The 21,129-nt window shown below is 43.9% G+C and overlaps 2 protein-coding genes across 2 annotated transcripts; one reads left to right on the top strand and one right to left on the bottom strand.

Moving 5' to 3' along the window:
• Positions 1-840: 840 nt before the first annotated feature.
• Positions 841-12,588, top strand: alpk3a (alpha-kinase 3a; the record flags this gene model as incomplete). Its single annotated transcript, XM_084452510.1, has 17 exons — positions 841-983; positions 1,680-1,801; positions 2,091-2,208; positions 2,398-3,093; positions 3,223-3,362; positions 3,786-3,892; positions 6,743-6,812; positions 7,935-8,063; positions 8,316-8,987; positions 9,668-9,815; positions 10,311-10,438; positions 10,529-10,564; positions 10,647-10,921; positions 11,403-11,491; positions 11,647-11,864; positions 11,974-12,022; positions 12,225-12,588. 17 exons carry the CDS (start codon positions 841-843, stop codon positions 12,586-12,588), a joined length of 3,504 nt encoding a protein of 1,167 aa, XP_084308636.1.
• A 1,612-nt stretch (positions 12,589-14,200) lies between these two features.
• Positions 14,201-18,705, bottom strand: slc28a1 (solute carrier family 28 member 1; the record flags this gene model as incomplete). Its single annotated transcript, XM_084452512.1, has 15 exons — positions 14,201-14,312; positions 14,457-14,565; positions 14,699-14,797; positions 15,138-15,219; positions 15,374-15,571; positions 15,737-15,905; positions 15,993-16,123; positions 16,231-16,356; positions 16,596-16,676; positions 16,771-16,851; positions 16,968-17,045; positions 17,403-17,516; positions 17,812-17,953; positions 18,190-18,379; positions 18,591-18,705. 15 exons carry the CDS (start codon positions 18,703-18,705, stop codon positions 14,201-14,203), a joined length of 1,827 nt encoding a protein of 608 aa, XP_084308638.1.
• Between the last annotated feature and the right edge of the window lie 2,424 nt (positions 18,706-21,129).

Raw genomic sequence — 21,129 nt, forward strand, 5'->3', positions numbered from 1 at the left:
TCTATTACATTGGGCTACACGAGGCTCAAGGACAGGAGCTTTGAGACATAACTTATCATGGTTACTGTGGACTCATCTTACCTGATGTGATTTGCTAAATATTTGACAGTATGTTTTTTTTTTTTATTATTTTATTTTGAGGAATGAAGGGTATAGGTTTTTCCTTAATGATTACTGTCTGAATACATGTCTGAAGACTTGTTTCGGAAAATGTGATGTGTACTAGCACCTACTATTTGTAGGCCTGCTATAAATAGGGCCTTGCTGGCAGCACATGCGCGTCCATGACTGACAGTTCCAGAGCGTTGCCTCTAGGACTCCAGGCTCCAAAGGACACTGAAAAACATATCAATGGTGAGTTCTCAATTTGATCAAGTTTTATTTCAACCAAGTTTTGCCTGGTATTGGAATTAATACAGTATCTTCTGGGAGATGACAGTTCTTAAGATTCAATTTCTCTAAACAGTCTTCTACAGACTGATAGCAGTTCCTATTTATAACTTTCTTCAGAGCAACTGCTTTGCTTGGTCAAAAGAAACTAGTTGGTGTTTGTGTATGTTTAGGTATTGTCATAGTTAAATGCTTTGGAAAAGGTGAATGATCGACTAACTATTCAGTTAGAGAGGCTCTTCTACTTCAGAAGATGGTCTTGTTCATAGCTGTTTTCACCTTTCTTTTCCAACAGCGGTAAGACTACAAACTAAAACCGGGGCATTGAACCTAGACAAGCTGATCCTTTTTCAACCAAGGGACAGTTATTAGTAGATTTTTTTTGTTTATTATTTATTTATTTATTTTTTACGTTGGAAGTTACATTTTGGTGAATCCATTCAGTGGACAATGACTTCCAGAAGACCAATGACCCGTTCCTTCTCTGGCAATGGGAGGTCCGGCAGCTTCAATCATGAGGAAGAGGACAGCTCTTCCAACGGCCGACCGGAGACCCGCAATCCCTACCTCTCCAACGTCAGGCCTGAAAACAGGTCTGTGTGTAGCCTCCACTCGCTTTTCCCTGTTCCCATGCAGCAGATAACTCTGATCCTACAGGGGTTTACACACACTTACATTATGCTCTTGTATATAATGGATGGTATAGCATATTGGCTCCAATGCCTCTTTTAAGAAGAGAGACCCAAGTCCCAAAATGTGAGCAATTCATTTCCTGAGATACTTTCAGATAGACACCCCTATGACTGATAAGCTGAATGTATTTGCCTCTTCTCCGAATAGCTACTCGAGTCACAGGTACTCAGGTTCTCACTACAGGCCTCCGAGGTAATACATACTTTTAAAACACCCGTTCCAACTTTAAAATACCCATTCCAACTAACATCTTCTTAACCTCACCTCCTGGTTTACCCCTAAGAATGACTGACATTTCTACAACTTTTTTTTTAACAATGTTTTAAGTAAACATGTTAAATAACTGAATATTGACTGCCATGAACTACTTGACTGTGTTTTGTTCATAGCCGATTGTGTATGCAGCCATGTCACCCTTCCAACTAAATAGAACACTCACTGTTATCCCCCCCCCCCTCCCCGTGCAATGACAGTTGAATGAACTGAAACAAACAAGTTATTATCTGAAGCACACTGTCATTGAATTAGCTCATGAAAATGACGGCATATGCCAGGATAAAGCCCTCACTAAAGCAACACTATTTTCTTTTCCGCAGGAGCACATTGTGCTCTGTGATGGCTCAGCTGTCTGAGGACATTCAGCCTTCATTTGAGACCACGCTGAAATCCAAGGCAGTGTCGGAGAGCTGTAATGTGAAGTTTAGTTGTGTGGTTTCAGGTACCCTGTACAAATTTGCTTGCTGGATTTGCATGTTTCTACATGATGTTTTTACTCTAATAAAACCTAAGCAGTTGATAGGCTTCTTAGACTCAAGACTTAATATCTGTTTATTGTCATGTATATGGTTCACACATACTAGGAATTCTAGGGACCTAGGGTTGGTCCCTTTTCAGCCACAACAACAGAATTTCTTTCTTTTTTTGCACAACAAGCAAAGTGTAATTAGATTTGTTACTGTATGGTGTCTGTCTTTAATTCAATATCTTCTATAACTGTGTGTTTTCAGGTTACCCTACCCCAGAATTGACTTGGTACAAAGATGACATGGAGCTGGACAGATACTGTGGTCTCCCTAAATATGAAATCAGACGCAATGGAAAAACCCACACACTCCATATTTACAAGTACGTTACAGTTCCTGGATAACAGGAATCTGAATAAAGATCTGAATCTGAAAACACTCTGGCAATTTGTCCTGGCTTTCAAAATGTCCCCAAACATCTCTCTGTCTCTCCCTCTCCCTCTCTCGCTGTCACTCTCACTCTCTCTCTCTCTCTCTCTCTCTCTCTCTCTCTCCCTCTCTCTCTGTCCAGTTGCACGGTGGACGACGCAGCCATCTACCAGGTCTCCGCCTGCAACAGCAAAGGAATCGTCTCCTGCTCTGGGGTCCTGGAGGTGGGCGTCATGGACGAGTTCAAGATCCACCAGCGGTTCTTCGCCAAGCTGAAGCAGAAGGCGGAGAACAAGAAGAGGGAGCTGGAGGAGAACAGGAGGAGGGGCATGGAGAACGTCCGCAGCAGCCCTCAGAGGAAGCGCCACTCCCCAGTGGAGGCGGAGCTCGCCGCCTCAGCGCAGGCCGAGGCCGCGGAGATGCCTGCAGCCACCGCCGGAGAGCCCAACGGAGTCGGAGCCGAGGTCAGTGAAAAGGCCCTTGTGGCACCTATGGAGAACGGGCGCCAGACTCCTGACCACGACTTGGAAAAAGTGCTTATTACCGCCAAGCCTCCAACTGCAGAGGTCTCGGGCAAGAAGAAGATTAGGGTTTCAAATGGCTTAGATGATGGGCCTGTCAGCAACAGCAGCAGCAGCAGCCATAGCGTACAGGGCAGTGCAGGTGAAAACTCTTATGATGGAGGGAGGGCTTTGGCTCAGTTCTTAGCAGAGACCAGGCACTGTCAGGCTGCAGAGGACAGACAGAACCCGGCGGCGCGGCTGGAGAAGACCGTCGCAATGGATACCTCTAAAGCAGACGGCAGCAAAGAGAGAGACCGAGACGCAGCGAGGGAGAGGCAAGAGAAGGAGAGAGCACTAGAAAAAGAGAGGGAAAGAAAAACGAAAGAAAGAGAGAGAGAAAGAGAGAGAGAGCTAGGGAGCGCGAAGAAGAAAGAACTGTCGCAAAGAACCACACCCGGCGCCAGCGCTGCCAAGGTCAAGATGGAGGCTCACAAGGAGTCGGAGCACCACAACATCCAGGCGTCGATCTCCTCGGTGCTCCACTCTGTCAAGGACTTCTTCTTTGGTAAGAACAAGAAGGGCCATCCATGTGATGAGGAGATCAGTGAGGAAAGAGCCAGAGATTACCCTGTGGCCCCTACACTACCTTCCCCCAGCCCTCCTCCGCTACATCCACAAGAACCGTACGGCACAGCAGAAGTGTATAAACCCCTGGAAGAAGAGGCAGTGCCACTGGAGGTAGAAAGTCCACAGGAGGCCTCGGTGAACGAGGCGTCAGAAGCACAGCCAGTGTTGTTGGAGCAGTTGACACCAAATGAACACAAGCACACAGTTACCGTTCTACATATAGAGGAACACCCCGTTCTACATACGGAGGAACACCCCGTTCTACATACGGAGGAACACCCCGTTCTACATACGGAGGAACACCCCGTTCTACATACGGAGGAACACCCCGTTCTACATACGGAGGAACACCCCATTCTACATACGGAGGAACACCCCCCATCTCCGGAAAGACCCCCAGGGGACGTGGCTGATTCGGCCGAGCAGAGGGACGTAGAGATGTGTGCGGAAGTGGTCAGCGACAGGCCGGAAGCAGCGTCCACGCCTGGCCTCCCGGGCCCCAGCGAGGTGAGTTTCGCCCTGTTGCTCGCGGTGTGAGACCAGGAGCAGAGCCCAGCACTGCGGCAGGCAGACGCTTCAAGGCTATTTATAGGTTGCACATTTGTGTGGCAAGACTTTGACGAGAGTTTAACTACTCCAGCCCCTTAACCCGCCAAGACAAGACAGGTTTTTAAGAACTTATGCTGAAAACATGTTTGGATGGCAAACAAACCATGTTTTCATTTTACAAACTCAGCTACAGTGTTCAAAAGCCAAAGAGGAAGCTGTATCTGTAGTTATCTCTTTGGGATGTGGGTCAGACAATACTGTATATTAGCTCTTTAAGGGAAATATCTTTAAGGGAAATATCAGCATTGAGGGGACAAGTGAGTAAGCTTTGCTCCAGTATGGGTTTCAATGCATCATCAGTACAGTATCACTCGAGACGAGAGAGAGCAACGCCTCACACAATTTAATGGGGAAATAGGGGAACCAGCCGACACCAACATGGCAACTGGGAACAGGGGAGCAGATGAGATAAATCATAAAGATGAGGGTAAAACAATGCAAAGATATACCAGCGCAAAAACAAGATTACCCTGGTGACTTCTGATTTGTTGTGTCTATTCAGCATTGCAAATAAGGCCGGGCTTTTAGACACAGGGCCCAGTCTTCAGTATCTTGAGGAGCTCCAGTCTGAGACAAGCCCCAGCAGCGACCTGGGACCTCTTCATACTGACCGCATTCCTCCTACGTCTAAAAATAAAGCTCTTCCTCATCTGTAGGGGAGGGAGGTAGTCTGTCGGTACGTAGAGTGACTGAGCAGCACACAACAAAGACTCTTCCAGCATGCGATGACTGCTCTAATGTTGTTGCCATGTTGTTGCCATATGCGGTGTATGAATATAGCAGTGAGAAATTCCAAATCATACAGTATACCTGTTGTTGGTCTGTATTCTAACCATACTATGAATGTTAATGTACTGTAATTACTGTATGTACTGCAGCATAGGTTATTGTAGCTACTCGTTTGATCGCTATTATATATTCCCCTCTCCTATTGAAATTCAGTGACAGATAATCTCTGTAATGTAAGGGAAAGATATTTGTCTTTTTCAAATCCTGTGTAACACTTGATAACATACTGTACAGTAGATTATATTAAGCTCCTAACCTGCTAATTTAATTTAACTCCAAATCTGCTGTCCAGTGTGTTTGTGTTATATTAAAATAACGTGTTCAGTAAGGGGAGATGCTCCCAACTTGTCACACACACACATACACCCCCCCCCCACACACACACACACACACACACACACACTTTGCACCTGCCAAGCAATGGCTTTGTGGACAGATTTCTCATTAATGTGGAACTGCAACTGTCCTTTCCTGTGTTAGCATTGTGGTCTGTCTCGACCTCAAAGCATTCATCATCAGGAGTCAGAACACTGCACTATTCGGGACTTCTGTTACATAGATCAAAAGCCCTCATTCTTAGATGGAACGTGATGCCAGTTCTGTTTTGAGTGCTTCAACTACTTTCTTCTGTGAGTCCCCTCCTGTCCAGACATGTTGTCATGGAACTGCACGTGACTAGTGTTTGTCAGCAGTATGCTGGTGACTCATTCAGGATGTGTTTAGAGGAAGTAATATAGTGATCTGTTGTTAAACAGTATTGCACTACTAATTAGAACGCAAATGGATAAAGTATATTTTATTATAGAAATTATTTTTGTCACTGGCATTGTCATGTTAAGTACTGTATATATTTTCAGCTCAGGGACATTTATGCCAACATTGCTTTGAGAATAGCCCAATTAAATTGATTTACTGAATTTGGCCGTAGCATGATGTGGAATGAGTTTATGGACACGTGCCAAGAGGTACAGGCTCTCGTTCTATCCCCTCTCAGGAAATGTCTGTGTAATAACACCTGTTTACACACTGGGGAATTCCCCACGTTTCCCCAGAGCAGGTAAATCAGTGTCCTTTCTTTCACGGCCCACCTAATACAGTATCACTATCAGAACTGTGTAAATATACAATTGCATGGCATACAGTAGAGCATTTCAACCCTATTTATCTTATGAGTAATACGTTGGAGCGTTTCCCTGGGTGAACAAAAGAGGAACTGTTCACCTTATCTGGTAAAGCTTTAGTATGACTGCAAAAGAAGATGTCTAAAGATGTAGATGATGTAGATTCTGTAAAAATATTGACATTTGCCCACATGTACAGATGATATGGTTCAGGGTACTTCATAAAACAGCGGAATGTGGTAAACATGAACACATGACAGGAGTTGTCCCACAAACACTGCAGTGCTCACACAAATTCTCATAAGATGATTTATTATTGAAAACATTTCCTCAGTCTAAAATAGCACCGAGTGTCACATACTGTTCTCAAAGGTCAGCGCACTAAACCTTGGGCACGCGGTTGGCCAAACGCAGACTTTGTTAATGATTTGAGAACCATATCTATTGTTGTTAATCATTGTGTTTTCTACCTTACCAAATTACATGAATAGATATGAAAATGTATACAATTCAGAACGGTTTGTCAACTTTAGTGTAGTTGTCAGCTATAATTTAATAAAAATATCTATGATTGTCTGTAAATAAAACTTGTAGATACAGAAGCCTACAGTATGTGATGTTTTATGGGGCTCATATCGAAGCCTGGTCTAGTGTGGTGGTTTTTGGTACTAAACAGTGTTATGTTTGTTTTTCTTTTAAGGTTGCTGGTATTCACTCCCAGAGTGTCCCTGTCATCCAACTTGTCGTCCCAGCCCTCCATCAGGTCAACATCCCAGTGTTGTTACTGGAGCCGCATCATCAGGCGACAAGTGATGATACTCCAGCTGTACCCTCACAGGGTCCATGGGCATCTTCAATGAGCCCAGAGGCCACCATGGAGGCAGGCCTCCACACCACCAACCCCATCAGTATGTATGACAGTAGCAGCCCAACGGACGGGGCTGTCTCCCTCACAGACGGCCGCTGCCTCACGGAAACCGCTGACAGTGAAACAGAAGAGGAAATGCATGTTGATATGAGCGTTATTGTGAGTGACTATGTGACACAAGATAAACATTCTCCCAGTTCAGAGGAAACAAGGCAGGATGATGAAGTCACAGTAGAGATTCAGTCATGTCCAAATGTAGAAGAGAGTGTAGAGATGATTCATTTGGAAAAACCTGCTTTAGAAGAGAGAGTAGACACGTTTGACTCTATGGCATCAACGCCACGGCCTCATGTTTTGGGTGAAAATGCTAAGATTGAGGCACAAGAGGAGTGTATCATAGTCCCTCAAGAAAATGGAGAGCGTGATTATTCAAAAACAGAAGAAGAATCTGTCCCAGTTTTGCAGGAGAGAGCAGAGGAGGCACCTATGAAAGGCTGTGAGGAAAGCACTGAGGATGTTGATTCCAGCATAAAAGAAATCTCTCCCTCCGCTTTGGAGGAGAGGGAAGAGGAAGGCACCTTAAAAGCTGCTTTGGAGGAAAGGTTAGCGAACAATTCAGTCAGCAACCTCGGAATACAAGAGCAGGAGCTTCAGAAGGCAGAGGAGAGCACTGTGGAGATGAATGAAAAGAACGACAACTCGCAGGAGAGTGAAGCACTGACCTTGAAGATTGAGAGTGAGGTTGTGGAGAGAATGGAAATGCAGACAATGGTGGACGTCCTAGATGGATCAAGCAGCCATTCAGAGACACAGCCTGAAAAGGATGTCATTGTGCCTGGGGAACCTCTGGCTGCACCCATCAGTGGGCCAGATGCCAATACCTCTTACCTGGGTGGATTCTTCCAGAGTGTTCCAGAAAAAAACATCTTTGATTCTGCACCAGAAGAACTCCCAGAGATAAAACTAACTGTGCCTGAAGCCAAGCGCAAGGAACCCATGATAATACCCCAAATTGAAATCATGGAACCAGAAGATGAAGAGCCAATGCTGCCGTCAAAGCTCAGTGAATCACAGCCGGCCTTTTTCCCAAACGATGAGGCAACAGATGAGTCAGACATCACGATCACAGTCGACCGTGCGGCCGCGTCTCCGGTGGCTGTAGGCGTCACGCCCGTTCATGACAGCGCACAGGATGACGATCTGCTCCCACCAATGGAGAAAGTGCAGAAAGTTGCGCAGCAAGATGAGAAAACTGTCACGCTCAATGGAGAGAAACCAAATAAGGTAGGCAGTGAGAGCTTCCCTGCTATGAATCAGTTGATTCCTACCATAAATGTTTCCTGTACTGACGATCTTAATCTCAGGGATGATGATCTTTCTCTTGCAAAACCACTTGTCTTAGACACGCCACCGCCAGAGGAAGCGCCAAAAATGCCTTTGTTTGTGGTGCCTCTTATTTCTGTCAGCCTCAATGAAACCAAACAGTCTCTTAGAACTGAGCCAACAGTATCAGAATCCCTCGCGCCCTCACTGGGTAACACAGTGGAGAGCGCCAATATCACTGAAGCTGATAGGGTAAAATCACCTAAAGAGACAAAGATGGAAGCTGACATTGAGAGGCTTGGCTTTAAGAACCCCACCTCACCTATGGTGAGTCCGGCCAGCCTGCGTCGGTTCCTGGCCAAGTCCGCCGCCGGTGCAGATGCTCCGGGTTTGACAGCGGCTGTCCCTGCCATCACCGTGGGCGACGCCGCTCCCCCAAGTGACCGGACTGGAGAGGAGCTGAGCGGTGGGTCGACACCGACGTCCTCGCTGTCCCGCGAGAGCAGCCCCCGGCTGAAGCGCAGGGACAGCCTGACCCTGATCCGCTCGGCCACGCCCGAGGAGCTGGCCTTGGGGGCCCGCCGCAAGATCTTCATCGCCAAAACGCCGGGGGCGGAGGGGGAGGGCGCAGGGGCCGGCCCGGGGGCTCTGGACGCCCAGGGCAAGAAGGACGCCCCCTACCTGTCGCCCGGCCAGGCGCGCCGGGCGGCGTTCCTGCAGACCCCTGCGGGCTCGCAGACCCCCCCGCTGGAGAAGCGCTCCCCCTTGCTGGCCCGCAGGAAGACCATCCTGGACGTGCCAAAAGCCCTGGAGGAGACACCCGCTGAGGAGCCGGACAGCACAGCCAAGGAGACCCCGCCTGCCGAGACGGAGAAATTCAACCCCTTCAAAGGTAGAATAAGACGCTTGCCATGCAGACAATTTGAAAAGCATGCCTATTTACATTTTTCACCATGACCTTTAAAGTCGCACTGAAACGGACGTTTGAGATCATCTAACTTCCGTAGTTTGATGTATTTCTGACGCAAACAAGCTATGAGGGTGGGACATATGTTTATAGGAATTTGATTGGAACATTGACAAGTGGACGGGTTTTAAGAACTTAAACAGATTCGATAGAAGGATAGCGTTGATTGACGGGTGGATGTCGTGAGATTATTGGCCTAAAATCTAAGGTACCTGTTGTCGTCATTGCACGTGACCTACCGTTTTCCAGGAAGTAAGAAATGATATACTTTGATATAAGATTACAACAAAAGTAGAATTTTGTACTTTTTTTGGCATACATCGTTGAATAGGTGAACACTATGACCAATTATGTGAACCGAAATGGGACAGAATGCTTTTTTCATTTCAGTGCGACTTTAAGTTATTTATATTCCCCTCCCGTTTCTGAAAAGGTTGTGTTGTGTCTGCAGTCGTAGACATGCTGGGATGGTGCGTTAGCGTCGGTTCGAGGAAAGGGAAACATGAGATAAGTCTCCTGTAGGTTACAGTACTGTATATATTTACCGTGGGTTGCTGCCGGACCCCTCTCCCTTGCTGGCGAACCCCCTCTCCCTCGCCCTCTAGCTCCACAGGTTATCCGCAAGATCAGGGGAGAGGCCTTCGCAGATGCCTCAGGACACCTGAAGCTGTGGTGCCAGTTCTTCAACGTGCTCAGCGAGTCCACCATCAAGTGGTGTAGGGATGATGAGGAGATAGCTGAGGTACAAAGAAGGTAAATACCCAGTCAGCCTGGCAGTGGAAAGCTTACAGAGGTGGTTTGTAATCCAATCCAGTGGTGGAATTCCATTATATTCAATCTGATCAAGTAGTCCAGCATGTAATTATTACTCATCTGCTATTCATGTAGGCATTTAGAGATATGAAAATTAACGATCTGTATATAAAACAAGTGTGTTGATAAGATGAGCAGGTTGGGGGGAGCTACTGTCCAGCTCATGAGCAAATGAACGGCCACAGCTGTGGTCCAGGGAAGTAAAACTCTGGCCAGACCGGGACACTGTAAACTGAGACACTATTTCGCCATCACCGGAGGGCATTAAAGTCTATATCTGGGCTATTGGCTGCTGGGTCAGCGGAATTCCCTTCACGCACACATGTAACAGCACCGCGTGTCTCACAGCGACCTCTTGTGGGAGATTAGCCTCTGGTACTAGTAGTGTTCAATGAGCTAGTATTAAATCGTCCTGTTTATCCCTCTGTTTCCTAGCGGGGGAGATGAGAGCCAAGTGGCGTTGGCCATCGTCCAGGCGTCAAGTCGAGATTGCGGCGTGTACAGCTGCACAATCAAGAATGAATATGGGACTGACTCGACTGACTTCCTGCTAAGCGTTGACAGTAAATTCTCCCACTGGAAGCCATTTTCAAATCCACAATTGCCTAAAACATTTGCTCTATGAGTTGCTGTGTCTTTTTTCTGTTCCGCAGTTCTCTCAGAGTTCCTTCTACGAGAAGATTTAGAGGGTAGGCCTTACATTGATATGATGCATTGCTATGATGGTGCTAAGGCTCATCTGGAGAGTATCTAATACTCTGTCTTTCACAGTGGGGGAGGAGATAGAGATGACTCCGCTGCTGTTCTCCAAAGGCTTGGGAGACACAGGCGTCTGGGGCGATAAATTCTTTGGCCGCATCATGACTGAGGAGGCCCACCTTGGGGAGGCCTGTGCACACAAAGCCAGCAGGGTCAAGGTCATCTATGGTCTTGATCCCGTGTTTGAGTCTGGAAGCACCTGCATTATCAAAGTGCAAAACCCCATCGCCTATGGGACCAAAGAAGACAGCAACCTTACAGAGAGAAACCTAGAGATTACCAAGCAAGTGAGTGCTGGCTGCCCAACTTCTTCCACCGTTAATACATATAATAAGGCCAATTACCCAGTGTTTTAACCCTTACTCAGCATCAGTGTCAAGCTTGTAGAAACAAAAGATTGGTCATTATTTATACAATAGCCACAAATTATTGATTGTTATAAACAATAGGCTGTTTGTTTTACATAGAGTAATTGGTGTTGGAGACTTATTGTTAAATTATGGAATCACAACATTATTCAAATGCAGATAACTGTGAAGAGGTATATCCAGACTGGAACAACCCTACATACTCCTGGATAGGAACCAGATAATCAGATGTATCCAGGAAAAAAACAGTTTAGGTTTCGATTAAGTACCATAACTGACAGATTGACACTGTTAATGTAGACCCTTAGATGTAAAAAAATAAAATAAAATCCTGGAAATTAGGAAAAATAAGTGGATTTGATAGAAACAATCTGCATCTTTATACATTTTGTTTCACCAGGAATGCAAAATCCAAAACATGGTTCGAGAGTATTGTAAAATCTTTGCTGCTGAAGCAAGGGTGATTGAAAACTTTGGCTCTGCGCTAGAGTAAGTAACAAATTATTACAGTCCACCCTCTCATTGTCCAGGAACACACAGTTTACAAATCCAAACCGTAAATCTGTGAGAAAGAGTCATGTCTACTGTGCCTACTTCATTCTAGCCCTGCTTGTAAAAATGATTTTTTTCCTGGATTCCCACAGAGTGATTCCTCAGTACCTGATGTACCGCCCTGCTAACTCGGTGCCCTACGCCACAGTGGAGGTTTATTTGCAGGGTGTCTTTCTGAAGTACTGTCTGATGGACGATAAAGGCAGGCTGATTATGCGAACCCAGTCTGAGGTGGAGCAGAAATGCTGCGCCTTCCAGCACTGGATCCACCAGTGGACCCACGGAAACCTACTGGTCATTCAGCTAGAAGGTGAGAGTCTCAAGGTTTAGTGTGTACGAAGACGGATGCATTATATTTGATAAGATAGTTGTACTGCTAAACAAAATAAATTATCAATGTGTTTTGTTTTGTTTTGTAGGTGTTGGGATGAAAATCACTCATGTTAGAGTTGCCACCAAGTCCAAAGGGTTTGTATCCTTATTCACTAAGATGCACTGTCAGGGCGTGGCTGTATGGTATTACAATACCTTTTGAAGTTTTAGAATAGTTAAAATTCAAATACATTTAGAATTTTTAGAGTAGTTGTGTAATTGTGTGAAACTATTGTCATTTAGGTAGTCCACCTGTTGTTATACTGCTTTTTGAAATGAAATGATCTCTGTATTACAGGTATCAAGGTCTTACAGACAGTGGCTCTCCTAAGGTGTTTGAAAAGTTCCAGACTCAGCACCAGTGTAACTACTACTGTGGTCTCCTTGGCCTGCGAAGCCTGAAGACCATGGACAGCCTGCAGCAGCCCCCTAAGGCCAAAGGCTCCAGGAGCCCTCTGCTCAACCGCAAGTTAGGCACCGGCTCCTCCAGCCCCCAGCTGCAGAAGAAGCTGAACAGCCCACAGACGGCCAGAAAGATTACCTCCAGTCCTCAGACGTCCAGAAAGACCACCTCCAGCCCAAAGGTTGCAAGAAAGACAGAGCAGACAGAAGATGACAAGTCCAAGACAGAAGAGATTCCCATGGTTGTCACCATGACGTAGAAACAGGACTTTGCTTTTAAAACACACACACTTTCCAGATGTTTTTTTTTTCTGTCACCTATTGATTCGGACAATTTGCATTTGGACAACGCATGGCCTTTAACAAGACGTAACAGGGCGTTGTCAGAGCAACCATCAGAACAAACAACCAAAATAGGATGCCAAAGAAAGAGAGTAGGTCATTGACCAATGATGGGTGAGTGTTGTTGTGTAACCTTTACTGTGAAATGCTTAAAAGTGGACTTCACTGTAAAACAATTGCCTCTTTCCCAGCTTAAAGATAACTGCTGGACTGAATGAACGTACTAAGGAATTGGATTCCAGAGCTCAGTGCTCTGAACTCTGAAATACACTTGAGGCTGTGACTGTAACGGCAGTGCTGGATAAATCCCCCAATTACAGGCTGATGCAGATCAAGGAGATCAAAGAGAAATGCACCAATTGCTATGTACATCTGTGATGTAGTTTATGTGCCTCGTTCACAGAAAATGTTTTTGTTGGTCTGTGCTCTTGTTTACTCATGATATCAACCCACTGTGTAACTCAGTGAACAGGAGAGCTTGCACAGTGCCCAGCGGTGGTGAATGCTTTCCTGCAGTACAGGTGCTGAGTGTTCTCAGTTGTGTAGGCTATCTGACAACTATGCAGAGCTCCTTAGCACAGTTCTTCTTGTGCCAAGGAATTACACAATGCTTGTGTCTTGAATAGGAAATTGTTTGTGTGGACTTTTCATCGATACGTTTTCTGGTAGCTTTTGGATTAACTTTATTTGGACCGCTGTAGTTTTAATTGGAAAAAAACAGGTTGACCTGTTTTGGAAGGCAAACGGTTCAGTCCATCAATCCCACCACCTTAGTTCCTCAATGGATTGTTGTAATGTTGTGGAGAATAACTGGCAAAGTATTTAGTGTGGAGGAGTGGTAAGGGGGCTTACAGAAAAAAACTCTTAAAACTTGCGCATTGCGTTCGACCATCCGAACACATGAGCAAGCACTCAGAACTTAGTCAAAGGTATGAGATCCTGTGTAGAGATGGGTTTGGAACCAACCCATTGTCATAACTAGATTACCTCTAGCTGATTTTAATTGCATGTATTCACATTACAGCTTTATTGATAGTTCTTCACAGATGTTTGGTGTTTAATTATATTAAAAAGTAAAAATCCAGTAATTCTATTAGACTGTAGGTCCAACCCTACAGTCCAATAGTAAAATACAAGTGAGCAAACTCTTAGCCGACGTCTGATGGGTTGATGTGTGTTAAGTGTGTGTACAGTATGTGAATGTGCTGTGTGTGTCTGTGAGAGGTTGTGTGGGGGAACGTGTAGGCGGTTGGTGTTTTCAGTTTGTTGGCAGAGTGCAATTGTAAGTAAAGTTATGCTATGTGACAGACAATTTTTTTAAATAAAATAGAACATTCTTGTCAGTTTTTCATTCTTCAAAGGTTATTAGTTATTTTATCTTTTGCAATCTTTTGACTTTTTCTACTTAAAGTATACATATGTACAATCGCATTTGAATAAAATAAAACATAAATATATATATACAAACAAAGAGGGCTAAATGTCCATCTACTTGCAATCAACATAAAAAAAATGTTTTACTAGTGTAGCCTATTTACAAACAGTCACATCAAACAGACCACAACAGTTGGTGAAATACAGAGTGGCATTGGCCACAGAGGCCCAGACGCCCTCGAATGAGACGTTCCCATTATTCATAGTGCTGCAAAAGACAATTGGCTTGAATTAGGAGAATCAGAATCACATTAATCTGACCATCTATCCCTCTTTCACCATCAAGAAAAATATACAATATTTGACTTAGACATCCTGATATTGGCTTTCAAACTCTAATAATGCAACTTACTTCCCAAAGAGATCTTCACAGCATGTTTTAATGTCCAGAGCGGTGGTGTTGAAAGCAGAGCTCCTGAACACCTCAAGACAGTCGAGGGGAGAAGGAACAAACAGGATCCCTGAGGGGGAGCAGAGGACAGAGGTCACTGTCAGGACAATCAAAACAAGAGCTTTATGGAGATTTTGTCATTTAGCCTGAGATAATAGATCAGCTATGATGATAGGAAGAATGACGCCTTGATAAGCACTTACCTGCAATGCAAGCATTAACTAGAGTTACACAGGTCCCGGTGAACAGTGCTCTCAACACTAAAGAGGAGATATCGCTTTTTCTGGATGGGCAGATGGAGGCTTTAAAAGAAGAGATTGGCATTGGTCAAATATGTTAAGCAGAGAAACACGATGACAAGACCCTGGTCCAAGGCAAGAAAGGTCATACTTACACAGGCCTCCAATCACAAGGCAGGTATGTATGTACTCTATCTATCTATCTATCTATATCTATGTATGTATGTATGTATCCTATATTTATCCATACTGTACTGTATTTGCCATTTAATGTAATCTATTATGTATATTCTAAGTATATTGTTTATTCCACAGTACTTTTCTCCCCATTGCTGAAACCCCAAATTTCCCCCATGGGGATTATTAAAGTATCTATCTACAGTATCTGAAAGGTCATACTTACACAGGCCTCCAATCACAATGCCCAGGGAGCTGAAATTGGCAAATCCACATAGAGCATAGGTGCAGATGATTTCTGACCTGACCTGGACCATGGAAATATAGGACATTAGAGAGCAATACACGATCATGACTAATACACGAACAGGGCTTCACAAAGTACCCACAGGTGAGGTGATGTGGTGGGAAGTACAGCTCAATATTATGCGTACCGTGTTGTTACTGACTAAATATACTCACTGAGATCCATTGCCTCTCTGAGTCAATGAATTCGTTCACTCCGTGCAGTCGGTTATTCTTCAGCTCAGACAGCTTCTCATAGGCCAGGAACTCGTTGAGGAACAGCTTGATGCCGAGGAGTTCTGCCACTGTGAACGCCTCGTCAAACGGTATTCCCATCATGAAGGCCACAGGCATGAAGACATAAGAGCAGATCATCTATGGACAAAAAATGGTGGCATTTTACATGGTAAAAGGGAGGCCGTGCTATCCATGCAGAGATTTACAGTTTTATATGTAAAGAAAAAGAAATAAATATGACATAGTCAACAATATCAATAAATCAATGCTTTTGAACAACTTATCATAGCCCCCGGTGCGTACCTGAAATGTGATGGAAGGATATCCCACCATGCCACCCAGCCAGCTCAGAGCTGCATTGATGAACTCAAGGATAGCCAGGAATGCTATCAGGTTGGCAGCTATGTTAGCAACAAGGCCTATGGATGCTGACGCCCCATTGCTAGCAGCCTCCAGAATGTTCTGTTCACCACTAGAGATCAAACGACAAACAAAATTAAACACAAACACCTCAAGACTTTGGGAGGAAAACTGAATTGAAAAGTAGTTAAACACATACCCGCTATCTACTTTGATCGCTTCGTCTGACTTGAACTTGGACTCCTCTGTCTCAGGGAACGACAGTTTGGCAAAAGCCAGAGCGCATGGCGCAGCCATGACCGAGGCCGCTATCAGAGACGAGGCGTCAATCTGTGTGAGGAAAGGACGCGCCATTCCATCACACTTCAGACTCGGGATCATGTGGATCATGTGAATGTTGAACGTGGAGGCGTGATAGCACAACACAGGTGTCCTACCCCAAATAAGATGAAGGCACCCATCACACTTCCTGCAATAGTGGCAAAGCCGCCAACCATGACCGCGTGGACCTCAGAGCGAGTCATGTCTTTCAGGTAGGGCTTAATCAGCAGAGGGGCTTCAGTCTGAGGGGGGAAACATATGGTGAGTGCAGTGCTGACTCTAAAGTCTGAAGAAATTTACAGCCAGCTTTGCATTTCCTTATCGATGTGACTTGTGTCTTATTACTTGCTGTGCATGATGTCACGATTGTAGTGTAGAGCCATCATCTTGAATAATTGCTGTGGTAACTATCAAGCTTTAAACCATTATCAGACAGTATTGGCCATACTGAAATTATGATAGCAAGTCAGGTCCAAAGTACCTGTCCAATAAATATGTTGCCTGCTACACTCAAGGTCTCGGTGGGTGAGGTTCCCATCGTTATCTGCATGACCCATGAGATCTGAGTGGACAAAAAAAACACACAGCACTTCAGGATACACACCCAAACCTATAACATTGTTGGCTAGAAGGGTTCAATGTTTAATGGCCTTTACCTTGATAATGATCCATTGCATTATTCCGAGGAAGTATAGGACTGACATCACACTGCTGAAGAACACTATGATGGGCAACGCCTGGAGATAAGATAGGATATGAGATATGGACAATACAGAGATATTACTTAATCCTGTATTCATGATTAACTAATATGTATACGCATATCTACAGAAAAACACAATTGTTCACTGACTTGAAATGCAAAGATGCTTAATATCAGATCAGGTCCGAACACAAAAGATGTCCCAGCTTTGGTGTAGTCCAGGAATATCTGAAAGCAAAAAAAAAATGTATTAAGATAATTTAAAACGTCTCAACCATATCATTGTTTCAAACATAATCTTTTGGAATTAATAAGGCACATAAGGTAATTACATTCACACAAATACAATAGCAACAATGATGAAGTTAAGAAAATACGTTGCCTAACAGTGGTTAAAGGTTACAGGTCCCTAGGTGTACCCCAGAATGTCTGTGTTTGTGCATAGTTGCCACCGATTCTAATGTTATATGGACCCAGCATCACTGAGCTTGGACACCATAAACAGGGTCATTAGAGATTAACATGAGACTTCCACTCAGTCAAGGTATAACCCTGTTGAGATAAGGGACTATTCAGTCAGGATACCTGCACTTGTTTTCCAAGCCATTCGAAAGCTATGAGGCCTGGTTCTGTCCTGATGATAAACAGCCCAAGGCAAAACTGCAAACCAAGACCCCAAAAGACAGTCCGCCATGCCACCTGCAAAAAGATTACAAAGAAGTACACTTGTAAAGCCCCTTACAACACAATGCTGGGAAAAGGCACCATTACATAAGATGGATTCTCCAATAAAAATGTCAGTGGAATCTTTTGGCAGAACCTAAAGAAGAAACATGCATGGACAACGGATATCCAAAGTCTGAAATAAACAGTAAAAGATAGCGGGCTACATCAAAACACTCCGCCCGGGTGTACTAGGAGTGTAACACACTCATGCTTTGTGATGGCTGAGAATTAGTTTGTTTTTGTTTTGTTTGTCTGTTTTCCTGCTTACCGCTGTCCTGTGAGCTGAGAAGATGAACATAACCAAGATGAACATGCAGACACCCCCGAATGAGATGAGCTGTTCTGGTCGTTTCCTCGTGTCCACGACCAGCCAGGTCACCAGCAGGCCCACCACCACCAGGACAAACACCCTGAATCACACAGAACACACCCTGTCAACAGGCCCACCGCCACCAGGACAAACACCCTGAATCACACAGAACACACCCTGTCAACAGGCCCACCGCCACCAGGACAAACACCCTGAATCACACAGAACACACCCTGGGACACTGAAACCCACCAACCAACCAACCAACCAACCATCCACCCCATCATGTCATACCATCCCTCAGTACACCTGAAGCAGATGAAACCAGTTACTCACCATTTGATCCATCTCAGATTAGCTTGGAAGCATTTTGCAGCAGGTTTGAAACACTTTGCAATGCTGTCTCCCTTGTGAGTCTTCAGTAGATCATAGGCTTTTATAACAACTGCCAAGCTGGTAAGTACCACCAGAGCAGTGGCCCTCTGAAAATCCAGCACACAGGCTGTCAAGAAGAACGCAACATAACCTGTAACAAGAACAAACCCTTTATTATCAACAAGTGCAATTATTTAAAGGGTTCTCATGACAACATCTGACAAAGTAAATACAGTGCACTGTAATGTTTACTTGTTATTTCATATTTGTTATAGGCCTATTGTCTTGTTTTATGCAAAAACGTATTACAATATCAGCTGTGCTCATGAAAATAAAACATTCAGTCACACTGGGAACATTACCTGCTGCAACTATGCTCAGAACAATGTACTTGATGGTTTTTGAGTGAGCTCTAAAGTAATCCTCTGTGGCAGTAATCGGCTTGGAAACCTTGCTAAAGTATGAATAAAGGAGCATGTTAGTTCCCAGTTCCCACTGCACACACACAAAAACAAAAAATATTCTGATTCGATGAAAAACGTTTCAGTGTAGTTATAGTGCATGTGATTTTAAAATCTCAAATAACAGTTAAATAACTGAAATGTTGCTTTGATACACAATGTGTACCACAACTGATAAACCCACTAACAATACAATCTAAACTCATTTTATTCAATTGACACACCTAAAGTAGGATCCCAGTCCTTTTCTAGACTCCTCCTCTCTGATACTGCTAGCTTTTGAAATGTTGTCCTCCTAAGAAAAACAATCACATTTCATTCATCAATTCAGTGAAATGACAGTAATGAATTGAATAGTGTCATTGCATGATTGGTTTTACATACCTGTATCTCAAAAGCCAAGTTGTCCACCCCATCTCCATTGGCACAAGTGACAACCTTCAGCTGGATGTCATAGGCTTCCGCTGCAAGGTAAAATCACATTTGTATATTTTCATACTGTAGCCTACATCTTTGTACCAGCTTTTTTTGAAATGCAGCTACCTCAATCTTGGGAGCAAAGAGCAAAACAAACATTTCCTCTGTGAGACTGAGAGAGAAAACATTCCCACACTATCGTCATGGCCATCTTGCGGAGATTAGCTACAAAAAAGTCTATTCAAAGCTGCCTGAAACAGACAGTGATTTCAGGGGAAAGAGAGCTAATAGCTTACACATTGTGCGTCCTGTTTCTCTGAGAGACAAATGCTGTGCAGTAAAACACTGTGCTGGGAAATATACTCTGCCCTCCTTGGAAGATCTAATCATTAATTAACAGACAAGTTCTACAGAATCTGTGACCAGTTAGGAAGGCTCAGGTGCTTGACCTCAGCAGAAAATTTTGAACTGATTTATTGATGGACCATATAAATGCAATGCCATGTAAGAGGCAAGGGTTAGTAAACTACTGTATTTGGAATCTGGATACTACATGTTGTCTACTCAGCAAGAAGGTATTTATAAATAAATAAATAAAAAGCCGATGTGTGATCATAATGGTATTGTACAGTAAACACGAGGAACACACATAACAGGATCAGCTACAGCTGACTTTGTCAAAGAGGGCTTCATGCACATGGGAATATAGCCTAGTGGATTAACCCAGAACTAGTCAGAGGTTAAGCTACCCCCCTCTATTACAGTATATTACGAGTCAAAAAACAGTAAACCTTGTCCATATGTTCCTTATCGACTCTACCCATCTCATAAATATGTTCACGGATCCACGCGAAGGTGTAAAATGATAACTCATTGACAAAGATACAAAGACATAGCCTACAGTACAATAGCTCTTAAGTTTACATTGAGTGCTATTTAAATTGTGTACACAAGATGCCAGTGTTGCACAATATGAGTTCTGGATTTTCCTCGACTTGGATTTTCCTATGTAGTCTAAATGTCTGGGATCAAAAAATCATCACCTCACTCTTAGGCCTGACATCAGCCAGTTGAGAACATCAGTGTCCAAAAGCCATACAGGCCAGGATTTAAAGCAGGCATATGGTAGACGATTGTATTCAAACACAAAAACAAGACCCATATTTGTATCTAGCTATGATGTTAAAACTCACATTAGAAAAGAGCCCCAAAGTTCCAGGAAATAGAAAATTGAAAATGATCTACCTGAGCTCCATAAAAATAAACGAGCCTCAGCCAGTCCATCCTGAAAAGGATTTGCTACTGTACATTAGGCTACCTGTAGGCCTAAGTACTTCTTCTGTCTGTGCTCACTGGGTAATCAGTCATCTTTGAAGACGCTGACCGTTTGAAAACGTGTTAATGGCTAAATTTATGGCTTTTGTTGCATTATATTGAATTTAGATGGGTGTGGTTCACTGATCAGGATTGTATTATTATTATTATTATTATTATTGTATGTGCAACGAGGCAAATCATTCGAGGGACAGATTGGTAGAGACAACACCTATTATAATCAGAACTGGTAAGCTAAAGCCTAGTTCATACTGTATAAACTAGTTGGCTCGTGGCTCATAACACAGTAGGCTGTAGCCATGGATGTAGGCTGTAGCCTACATTAGTCTTAATTTAGGCTTAATTTATACTTATGTTGTCTTGTTGAGCTTACCAGTATAAACTAGGCTTAAGTGAGTGCACATTAAAAATATGTGTGGAATTAATGGATGAAAAACAAAACAAATGATTTTTCTCAGTCAAAATTATGTAGGTCTTGCCCTACAAAAACAAGCAAACAAAAAACTAGGCCTACCTGAAACAGCAACTGCAGGCTACGTAGGCTACCAGTGCCTAATTGAGATACCAGTGCAATAACAAATCACAATGCAATGAAAAATCACAAATAAAATGCAGTCTTTTTCGGTCATATGCATGTTTTTCATCCATTATTAAACCACGGACAAACAAACAATGAATCCACCGTGGG

Source organism: Borostomias antarcticus (genome assembly GCF_949987555.1).
Source record: "Borostomias antarcticus genome assembly, chromosome: 18".
Lineage (NCBI taxonomy): Eukaryota > Metazoa > Chordata > Actinopteri > Stomiiformes > Stomiidae > Borostomias > Borostomias antarcticus.